Source organism: Sesamum indicum, linkage group LG5, assembly GCF_000512975.1.
Source record: "Sesamum indicum cultivar Zhongzhi No. 13 linkage group LG5, S_indicum_v1.0, whole genome shotgun sequence".
Taxonomy (NCBI): Eukaryota; Viridiplantae; Streptophyta; class Magnoliopsida; order Lamiales; family Pedaliaceae; genus Sesamum; species Sesamum indicum.
Genome location: NC_026149.1, coordinates 9,304,476 through 9,315,878, shown reverse-complemented (window position 1 = coordinate 9,315,878; position 11,403 = coordinate 9,304,476). Strand labels below are relative to the sequence as shown.

The following is an 11,403-nucleotide window of genomic DNA, read 5'->3' as shown; positions in this document are numbered from 1 at the left end:
CTTTCACCCTTTTTAGTCATCTTTTCATAATTGTTTTGAAATGGAATTTCAGTAAAATTACTAGTTGGATTTTCAACATTTTCAGTTATTTGGAACATCAGTGAAATTTGGTTTATTTTCAGGTGGATTTAGTTCTTTTTCAGTTATTGGAACATCATCCCCTAATGCCACACCCCCCTGCCCCTCACAGTCAACACTCTCAAACTCAACCCCATCCAATCCCTGACCCTCTATACCCTGCCCCTCACAGTCCTTCCTCCCATCACATACTCTCATTCCCATCCTCATCCAATTCATTAAAATATGTTCCATCTAACAAGTATCTAATTTCTTCTTCTTGCTCCTTTTCAACTGGTTACCCTGACTATCTACGACTTGAATAGGTTCAACATCCCCTCCATCTACATAAATATTTACTAGAACATCCAAGTTTTTATGACAATTTTGGAGGTCAACCAAATAAATATCAGAACATTCTTCTTTAATTTGTCTTATGCTCCATTCTAATGGTAGAGTGAGATCTTTATAATAAAATTTAAGCACTGACTTTTTCCCCCCGCACTGTTCATACATTTCTCCTAATTCATGTAAACCCAAATAATTCAAATCTAATTTCTCAAATACTTTCTTATGCCCTCCTACATAACTAAGTTTAGGATGTTTTACAAATTCCCAACACACCAAAAATTATGTCATGTGTTTGAAACATCTACACATAAATAAAATAAACCACAAAAAAATAATGCTTCAGCAAGAAGCAAAACCATAACACAGGGGGTACAAATGCACATAACTATAAAGCATAGTAACTTCCCAACGAAAAAAAAAAGAACAATCATTAATACTTCAACAAGAAGCAAAACCCTTATACAGGGTGCTTTTCATGCACATAACAATAAAAGTATAGCATTATTTAATCAAAGCATAGATTGACTAAAAACATAGACCGAATATACTTGGGACCACAAATCAGTAAACATTTTCATACACCCAACACAGTTGGGACAACATGACAAAATCTACAATCCCCCAAAAATGGAATAAAATATACCAAACCCTAATCCAACCAAACGAATAAAAAAGCAGTATATTATAGAAAGACCTATCTTAACTGCTTCAAAATCTGATGCTTGCTCAGCTTTTTCCCTCAGAAAAAGCCTCCATTAAACACAAAAAACAAAATAGTTAGCAATAATTGATCACGATAAAAAAAAATATTATATTTTTGTAGTAACCAATGGTTCATATATTTTGAATTCATGAACTAATATATAATTGGAAGTAAAATCTTTCTATGGTTACTAGTCCAAGAATATCTTTTAACCCTTGAGACAATTCCCACACGTTTGCTACAAGATTTGTGCAATCTTAAATCTCTTTATCATGTTGGATCTAATATTTAATTAATTGGTATATATGATGCAAACTTTTAATTAATTAATATAGTAATCCAAATTTGTGGTCCCTGATCACTGATTCAATACCCAACAAAATTACAATAGATTTTAACCAAAATGGCAGTACAGTTTAACTAAAATTAATAAAGTAAATCCCTTGAAACACTTGAGAGCAGATTACTTTTCAACTTTGAGGATTCTATAATTACTAATCAATTACTTTTTAAGAAATCTTGGTGGTATTCATATGAGAATTGAGATCCACCGAATATAATGATGATTATTTAAGAAGAAGTGGAAATTGAAAATCGGAGCTTGAAATATGAAGTTGTGTAGATCGAGATTGATTGTGTCCGGTGTCGCAGCCGCGGGCGACGGCGTTTGGCGGGGGATGAAGGGAAAGGGAAACAGTTCGCTGACAAAAATTAAAGCCCGAAATAGCAAATATCAGAGCTCGAAATAGCGAAAATCGGTGTTGCAGTTGCGGACAACGGCGTTTGAGTGGATTTAGCTGGCGGCGGTGGTGGATTTTGAAGGATTTGAGTGGATTTAGCCGCCTCTCAGTCGCCTTTGTCGTCTCTCTTTTTCTCTCGCCAGAAACAAAATTAACATATGAAAATCCTAAGTTTCACCAACAGTCAGCATTTTCAAATATAAGGAGGGGTATTTTCATCTTTCACCATTCTCACAAACATTTAATTTATGTCGGTGCCCGAATTTTAAGATATCGTAATTGTTGATTAAATTTTTTGATCTCATTATATATAATAAAATAATAATAAAAATAAAAATTGTTCAACCATCATCATTATTATTATTATCATTATTTTTAGATTAATTCATAAAAATCACTAAATTTCGACATAAATTTATAAGTAATAAAATAGATTGCATAATGCATAGTATGTATTTTGATATAAATATAAAACTGAGGAATAGATAAAAAAAAATCGTAAGTGAATTACTTGTCAATTTAAAAATATAACATAAAGTTTATACGTGTCATATTGAATAATTATTTTATAAAAAATATTATACTTTACTAAGTTGTTGAATAAATTTATTTTTATATAAAAAAGATTAATGTATAAATAAAGTACCATAATTTATTATTATCTAAAATAAAATATATGATATTGATTAATAATTATAATATATGGTCAATTTTAAGTATAAAATTAATAAAGTATTGAATATGAAATTAAATATATATATAAAAAAAAGAGGAAAAAGTTCGCGAGCTGATGAAGAGAGAGAATTGAGGTCTAGCTCGAGCTCACGAGCCGACTCGACTCTTATGCCACCCCTACTCTCAAACACATGCCTAAGCATCCTGTAATCTCTTTCCGGGGCTTTCATCATCCCTGTCCTTCCTCTGCCCCTGCATCAACAACATCCGCAGCAACAACGACAGAAACAAACGACCACCGCAAGAACCATGGCGGAGATGATGTATGGGAGAGCAACGTGGAGGCAATGGTGGATCTTGTCGCCCCTTGTCTCCAGCAAAAAGACTGTCAACCAAAGCCTCACCACCTAGGTTTTCTAAGGCCAGCAGAGTTGCTTTCAGCTTCTCCACCACCAACATCATCACTTCCTCTACTTTCACTCTGTGTGTGAGCTCTCCTAAGATGTGATATAATTACAAATACCTTTTAATATTTTAAAAATTGTCAATACTCCATAATTATAACAATGTCCAATAAATTAGTGAGTGTGTTTGGTTGGGGAGAAAGATGGAATGTATAAACTACCAATATTTGGTTAGAGGGAAGAAATAAAAGTGAAGTAAATTACGATGTATATGAAACTCCGGAGTCCAATTGTATTTCCATCCAAAATTGAACAAAAAAGTGGAAGTATAATGCAAATAAGATAAAAAAATAAATTTTTATTTTTCTTTACTCTATTACCCATATATATCTATATAAATATTTTTTCTCAAAAATTTTTTTCTTCCCTCTGATAATACCATACATAATTGTCAGAGAAAAAATAAAAAAAATTACTGAAAAACTACCGCATCAATGTCAACAATTAGGTAAACAATATTTATTTAAACTATATAGTTTAGAATAAATGAACAATACTCATTTTGATGAATATTTTTATTAATAAAAATTATTCTTATTCTTATTTGATAAATATTTTTATTAGTAAGATTTTTAAATTATTGATATGCTAAAATTATATTAGTATAATATTAATTTATTTATTTTCTAATACAAAATGAAGATAAGGGTTATTTAGTATAATTACAAAATTTCTTAATCTATTTTCCTCGTATCAAATAAGAGAAAGTATTTGAGGTTTACACCCATTCCAATCATACCAAATAACTTGAAGGAAAATTATTATTCTTTCTCGTATTTTCATCACGTAAAGGACTACGTCAAATCTATTTGGCCATTGTTAGCAGAAGTCACGGCCACGACAAATGGATTTTTCTTCTTCCGATTCAAAACTATAGTGGCAATGGAAGAAGTTATAGAGGGCGGACCATGGTTGTTCCAAGGACAACCAATCGTGTTGCAAAAATGGGAGCCGGGCATGGTCCTACGTAAGCTGAAACATACCCAAGTCCCAGTTTGGGTTAAACTTCGACACTTGCCAGTTGAATTGTGGACTAATGATGGCTTGAGTACAGTGGCAAGTGGCATTGGACGACCTCTTTATCCGGATGCGATCACACGCGCATGCATGAGACTGGATTTCGCTCGTGTATGTGTCATGCTTGACATCAATGCCAAACTTCCGAAGCATTTGGTTATTATGTCGCCAACAGAGGAAGGTGGAGAAATTGCATGCAAGGTTGACGTAGAATACGAGTGGCTGCCCCCTAAATGCACCACTTGCATGAGCCTCAGACATGCCACGGAGGATTGCCCTTCCATGAAAGTACCGAACCGCTAGTCAATGTTTATGTGCCGAAGGCACGAGTGCAGTCGCCCATAGCTGAATCAGGTAAGGCTGTGGAGGAAGACAAGAATAACTCATGTGGAGATATTAATCAACAGCCTATAATAGCTGAGACTCCGAGTACCCCTGTCACACAAGGAGTCAATAAAGGAAGGTACAAGGGTAAGGAGTTAGTCATCTTTAACACTTTTGATACACTTAATTTCCTTGATGATGCAAATGATACCATTTGGGGTCCTAACATAAGCAGCCCCGCCACGGGTGATCCATGTTAAACGCTGCTGTGTGAAACGTGCGTGGCTTGAACAAAAGGGACCATCAGCTGGCACTAAAAGACGTAGTAGCTGAGTTCAGGTTATAATTTATTGTCCTTCTTGGAATGCATGTACGAATTACTAATATTGCTTGTATACAATCTTTCTTACTGCCTCAATGGAAGTGGTTTGTTGATCCTGTGTCGGTTGGGAATCGTATATGGATCGCATGGGATGACACTATTCTTGATGTTAATGTGATTGAGTTAGGTGATCAATTTGCACATTATCGTGTAACTGTTAGAACACTGCATACGAATGTGATTATTACTATTGTGTATGGTGCCACTGAAATTGCTGAGCGGCGTGAGTTGTGGCGATCACTAGGGTGCTTGCGGGTCAATGTGTGGATGACCTGTGGATAGTAGGAGGAGATTTTAATGCTGTTCGTGACCGCAGTGAGGTGTGTGGTAATTTTGGTGAATCAGATTGTCGATGGATGAATTTAATGCATGCATACAGGATACGAGATTGCTATAAATGCCAATGCAGGGTGAATGATACACATGGCATAATCGAAGTTCGAATTCGCGAAGTTTATGGAAGCTTTTGGATCGGATGCTCATAAATGACATATGGCTTGAGCGTTTCCCTAACTCATACTATTCAAGCCTCACCCACGCACCTCAGATCATTCACCACTAGTGCTTTGTGGGGATCGACAACAACAATTGGGTGGTATGTTCAAATTTGATAATTACCTTACTCTTTCACCAGATTTTATTCCTAGTGTGTAGAATGTATGGAAACACGACATTATTGGAGTGCCTATGTACGCGATTACGCGGAAACTAAAAGCTTTAAAGCCAGTATTCCGACAGCAAAAGCGCAATAAAGGAGATCTTTCGGAGAATGTACGACTGGTTAAAGGATTCCTTGAGAAAGCACAGATCTTGGTTAGCTCGGATAGACAAAACGACCTCTTTCTACTCCTGGAATATTGTTGTCGTTTGGTATACGCCAAGACGGTAAAAATGGAACAAACCATGTTACAACAGCGAACAAAGATGCAATGGATGAAGGATGGAGATCAATGCTCACGAGCTTTCTTTTGCAAGATAGCTCAGCGACGTGCCACTCGGAGAATCTTGCAAATAAATGATGAACATGGGACCACCTACTCAGAACCAGGAGCGGTTATTCATGAGTTTGTCTCCTTCTATCAGGCTCTGTTAGGTAGAGAAAGACGGAAGCAGGTGATAGATATCTGGTATTTGAGGCCATGGGCTAGACATGTCCTCAATGAGGAGGAAGGGCTTCAGCTCCTTACACCCGTCACTGCAGTTGACGTCAAACAGGCAGTGTTTGACATTGCTGAAGATAAAGCACCTGAACCGGATGGGTTCTCATCTAGGTTTTATAAAGCTGCCTGGCCAATCATGGGTCCGGAGGTTATGAAGGCAATCTTGGAGTTCTTTACCACGGGAAAACTGCTGAAGCAAATCAACACCACACTTCTGGCACTTATCCCTATGGTACATGCCCCTATGATGGTCACAGATTTTCGCCCTATTTCGTGTTGTAATGTTTTATATAAGATTATTGCCAAACTTATTGTGCAAAAGTTGAGTAGGGTGTTGGATAAGTTGATAAGCCCTTGTCAGGCTGCCTTTATTCCTGGTCGTAGTATTGGAGACAATATACTGTTAGCACAAAAACTATTTATAGGTTACAATCAGGCGCGCCTACCTCGTAGATGTGCAGTAAAAGTGGATATCCGAAAAGCTTATGACACGGTAGAATGGGATTTTCTACTTGTAGTGTTACACCTGTTTGGATTCCCGACTACGTTCATTAGGTGGATAGAGGAGTGTGTCACGACACCCTCATTTTCCATCGGGCTGAATGGAAAACCTCATGGTTTCTTTACTGGATCGAGATGGCTACGGCAAGGGACCCTTTATCGCCATATCTGTTCGTTCTCGTAATGGAGGTTCTGTATTTGATTCTTATCCAGATGATTGATCAGGACATGCATTTTTCTTTTCATTGGAAATGTGAGCCTTCTCGATTATTTCAGCTTGGATTTGCAGATGATCTGTTGCTATTCTGCAAAGCTGATATAGACTCTATAGGGGTCTTTAAGCAGGGGTTGGACCTATTCGCCTCCTGGTCAGGTCTCTGGCTAAATGTGCATAAGAGTCATCTTATCATCTCTCGATCTGCACAAGAGATACGGGAGCAACTGTTAGAGATGCTCGGCTTCCACGAAGGGCATCTTCCGATGAGGTACTTGGGACTTCCTCTACTTTCTTCTAGATTATCTTTAACAGACTGCCAGCCTCTATTATTGAAAATTGATCAACGCATTAAAGGTTGGGAAGGAATGAGATTATCGTATGCTGGGAGGGTACAGATTATTAAATCTGTTCTTATGGCGTTAAGTATATATTGGGCTTCTGCATTTATCCTACCTAAAGGTATTTTAAGGGAGATTGAGAAGCGTCTGAGAGCTTTTCTGTGGAAGGGCATAGGTACCAGTGGATATGCCAAAGTAGCATGGAGGGATGTCTGTAGGCCCGCGTCGGAGGAGGGTCAGGGCCTACGGGACATCGCTACTTTAAATCGTGCCTTGATGAGCAAGAAGCTGTGTGATGTTATTCGATGTGATAGAACATCAATCTGGGTAGAATGGTTATATAACGGGTGGCTACGTGATAAATCTGTATGGACGATCACTGACAATTGTGGCTCATGGGGCTGGAGGGATTGGTGATGGAAATTCATTTTATCTGTGGCATGATCCATGGCATCACCTTGGTCCCCTTATTGAGAGATTCCCACAAGGTCCACGTATGCTTGGGCTTCGGACGACGAACAAGCTCAGCAGTGTTATTATAGAGGGGCAATGGCATTAGCCTCTCATTATGGACATTGAGTGCTTGGAGATTTTGCATTCATTGCTAATAATTCATGGCGAGACAGATCGCATTATTTGACGATTTGAGATGGGACGACCTACAGTTGCATCTCTTTACAGGCTATTGGACCCACCGAGACCCAAGGTAGGTTGGTCTTCACTACTCTCGGATTCTCTGAAGATCCCCAGGTATAATTTCATCTTATGGCTTGCGATTTTGGGGAAACTATCTACAGCTGATAAACCATGGCTATCATACTTAGGCGCCTGTATATTATGTGATGAGGGCGCAATGGAGACACATACTCATCTATTCTTTCGATGTCGTTATGTCAGAAGTTGCCTGACAGCGATTCGACGGATTGTTCGGTTTGAATGGCCTAATAGAGAGTGGTCACTGAACGTTGAGTGGGCTGCAAGAAAATGGAGAGGAAAACATATGATTAACTTGGCTTATCGTGCACTTCTGGCTGCTTGCATTTACCACATTTGGAGGGAACGAAATTTGAGACGCTTTGAGCATACGGAGCGATTACCTAATATAATAGCTACCATTATTATGGAAGATATTAGACAGAGGATTATCAGTGTTAATTTATCTCGTTCTGTTAGTTCATGTGCGTTATATAGATTATGACATATCCCTTGGCCTGTTGAGGGATAAACCACCAGTTGAGCACTGCTGTACTGTACGATCTTGTTTTATTAATGAAACTTACATTTATCCAAGAAAAAAAAGAAATTATTATTCTTTCTGCCCGATGTGCCTTCTACTTCCCTTTTCCCTTGTCCTCTCACTTGAACCAAATCGAACCCTTAATTTTTGTTAGATTTTCATTCATTTTTTATGATGAACTAACCAAAATGCCTTTTATGAACATTGTACTATCTATCTATCTAATTTACAAACGATGGTTAATAATATCATTGTACTAATTTTTTATGAGGTTAAAAATGTCATTTAATCAATAAAATAACTAATTTATTTAACTTTCCAAATTTTACATTAACAATAAATTAGTATTTTTTTCTTTCTCTCTTTTTTTTATCTTTTAATGTAATGTATTGATTTGTATATTTTATTTTTATTTATAATACTATTTTTAGTATATTTTAAAGTATGTAAAAATCTATTCATTATATGCACGCAAAAATGGCGTGCCACAACGGCTAGTACTATTATAAAGAAAAGAGGGTTTATAGACTCAAAATGGTAGTTTTGATACCACTATACTAAATTATTATAACGCCAATGCCCTTCAATTTCTCAACTCATGTCAAATAAACTACCTTTAGAAAATTAATTCAATGCACTTACATGTACTAAAAAATTAAATTTATTTCCATTTTGTTATTAATTAAAATTAAAATGACATATTAGTATTTATTTTATATGTATACATTAATAATCACTATCACTATAACATATATTCTATATAGTGTCCATTTTTAAATTATGCTTTGATAATTATTGCATAAAAAAGTTACCAAATAATTTGTGTATGTTGCTGTAAGACAATAACAATTAATATAAAAGAACAAATTATAAACTTTCATCAAATAAAAGTATTATTAAAAATTGTGCAAGCAGTATTGCGTGTCACTATATTTAATAGACTTTAAAAGGTCTCGAATCTGTGCACACAACATTCCAATCATATCGACTCGATTTAAATTTAAGTGTGTCCAAATTCACTACAACCATTTGATCATAATTACATTAATAATTCACTTAAATTATACAATTGGACCATATTTATAAATTGGAAGCCTCATTATTTGTTGGAAATATTTTAGCCGACACATATTTTACTTTGTTTACATCCTAATCTCAGAAGGTTTTTTATTTAAATATTTTTTCTCTATTTCTTTTTTAATTTTTCTAATTTATTATTAAGTGTTTGAAAAATTCAAGAAATTCATTATGAATAATAATTATGTTTATATATTATTAATAAAATAATTATCTAAATAATCGCCCAAAGATAATTTTTCTTCCAATTAAAATGGCTATAATTTTTAAAATATAATTGTGAGGAACTAAATTATAATAAAAATGAAAACTGAGTACTCAAATAATTTTCTATAGAAAATGTATATCGGAAATGCAACTGTAAGGGTTAATTTAAAGTTAATTGAAAAGAGGAGGACTATTTTGAAAATAAATTAAACTATGGGGGATTGAAATGAATTGTGCTCGTAGTAGAGGGGTAGAATTTGCTAATAATTAAAATTAAAGAGGCGCGAGCTAAAATAGAAAACTTTAAGGGACGTGGATGCAAATTCGATGTCAGGTCGTCTTCTTCTTCTTCTTTTTCTAATATAGTTGACCAGTAAGTCAAGACATGAATATAAAACTCGTCGGTCTAAGAACTGCCAGTTAATGTTCAGCGGTTGCACGTGGTTACACGCGCCGCCTTATCGCTGTGCAATCTCCTCTTGGCCGCTTTACAGACTCCGCTGCTGTAAAGTTCCTATGGTTAACTCCGTCCGAATCGCCATCGTCGGCGACGTCGTAATCTCTATCTTCCTTAATCTCTTTATCACACACGGTTACAGTTGCTGACATTTTTGGGTGAATGTTAATTTTGCTTTGTTTTTTGTTGCTAGCATGATGATTGGAGTTTAGAAGAAGATACCAAGGCTCTGCAACTGTTAAAGGTTTCTCTTGTTTACTATATTTCATGATACTTCATTTTTGTTTGAGAAATTTCTAGTTCTGGTGCATATTATTTAGAGAAACGGTATAATATTCAGTCATTGCTGACTTGTTTATCGAATGAAGTAAAATTAGTATCAGTTAGTTGGGGCAAATTTTACATTCTGTGTGTATTAGCAGTTTCAATTGGAAACAAGAAATTTGATTATTATAAGCTTGGCAAACAACCTCTTATACTGTTTACCAATTGCCGTATTACAAGTTAGCAAGCACATCAAAGACCTGCTTTCAGAGTGTTCGCTGTTAAGTGCCAAGAAAATGTGGTAATTTGATGTTTAATTAAGTGGGAAAATTGTCCTCTTGTTTTCCCATGAAAGTCTAGCCAGGGATTTGGAAGATAGATACATTATTTTGACTTAAGAGAAACATTTCTAGCAGATAACTTGTCTATGATCCCCAACTAAATCCCGACCTTCATTTACTAATGCAGGTTGACATGTGTGTAGTTCATACCATATGCAGTTTGCCTACGAACTTGGGATTCTCTTATGTCTTATCTGTCATTTGTGAAAATGGAACACTAGAAGTGTAGTCTGGTAATGTCCCTCATCGTGTTAGTGTGTGTGGCTCCTTATGCTTCTTTCTTTCTAATGTGGTTTTTTGGTAAATGCAGCCGGATCTGGTGATGTTTACAGGCAGGTGCTCTGTTCCGCACCTTCTATGTTGTTTATTTACCTGTTAACAGGTCAGTTTTTTAGTCATACTATTTCCAGCATTTATATAGACTAATGTCAATTCCATGGGGAGTTTGCTCCAGGTGATTTTGGTAATGAGAATGTAGATCTGGTTGAAAGTATTTCAAAACTTGATTTTTCAAAAGCAATTATTTTGGGGAACCATGATGCCTGGAATACCCAGAAGTTCTCAGCAAGGTAATATTTTATGGTTTTTATTATTTCAAGTAAATGAAAGTGTTACTGGGTGTAGACAATGGGAAACTTAAGCTTCCTCTGATTTCAATTTAGTTTCATTCAAGATTTAACTTACATATATCACGTCTTTGTGCTGCTTGATTTCCATCTTCCCTCTGTACTCTTCCCACGTAGTAAAGAGAAAGATCCAACACCATTTTTGCCTCCATTTGAGTATAATGTGTTGTCAGTAGCAACTTATTCGTGCTATCCACTGTGCTTCACTTTTATTATCGGTGTCCATATTTGCAATTTACTTGTTGTGACTGTTGCAGCATTTGTT

At 35.9% G+C, this 11,403-nt stretch overlaps 1 protein-coding gene across 1 annotated transcript in view; it reads left to right on the top strand.

The window, feature by feature from the left end:
• LOC105162335 overlaps window positions 9,839–11,403 on the top strand; it is a 6,259-nt gene continuing 4,694 nt past the window's right edge. The window contains exons 1-5 of the mRNA XM_011080343.1: window positions 9,839–10,005; window positions 10,101–10,151; window positions 10,823–10,844; window positions 10,967–11,081; window positions 11,175–11,310. Of these exons, the coding sequence (XP_011078645.1) occupies window positions 9,874–10,005; window positions 10,101–10,151; window positions 10,823–10,844; window positions 10,967–11,081; window positions 11,175–11,310 (456 nt within the window). The 5' untranslated portion in view covers window positions 9,839–9,873. The remainder of the gene's footprint in view (window positions 10,006–10,100; window positions 10,152–10,822; window positions 10,845–10,966; window positions 11,082–11,174; window positions 11,311–11,403) is intronic.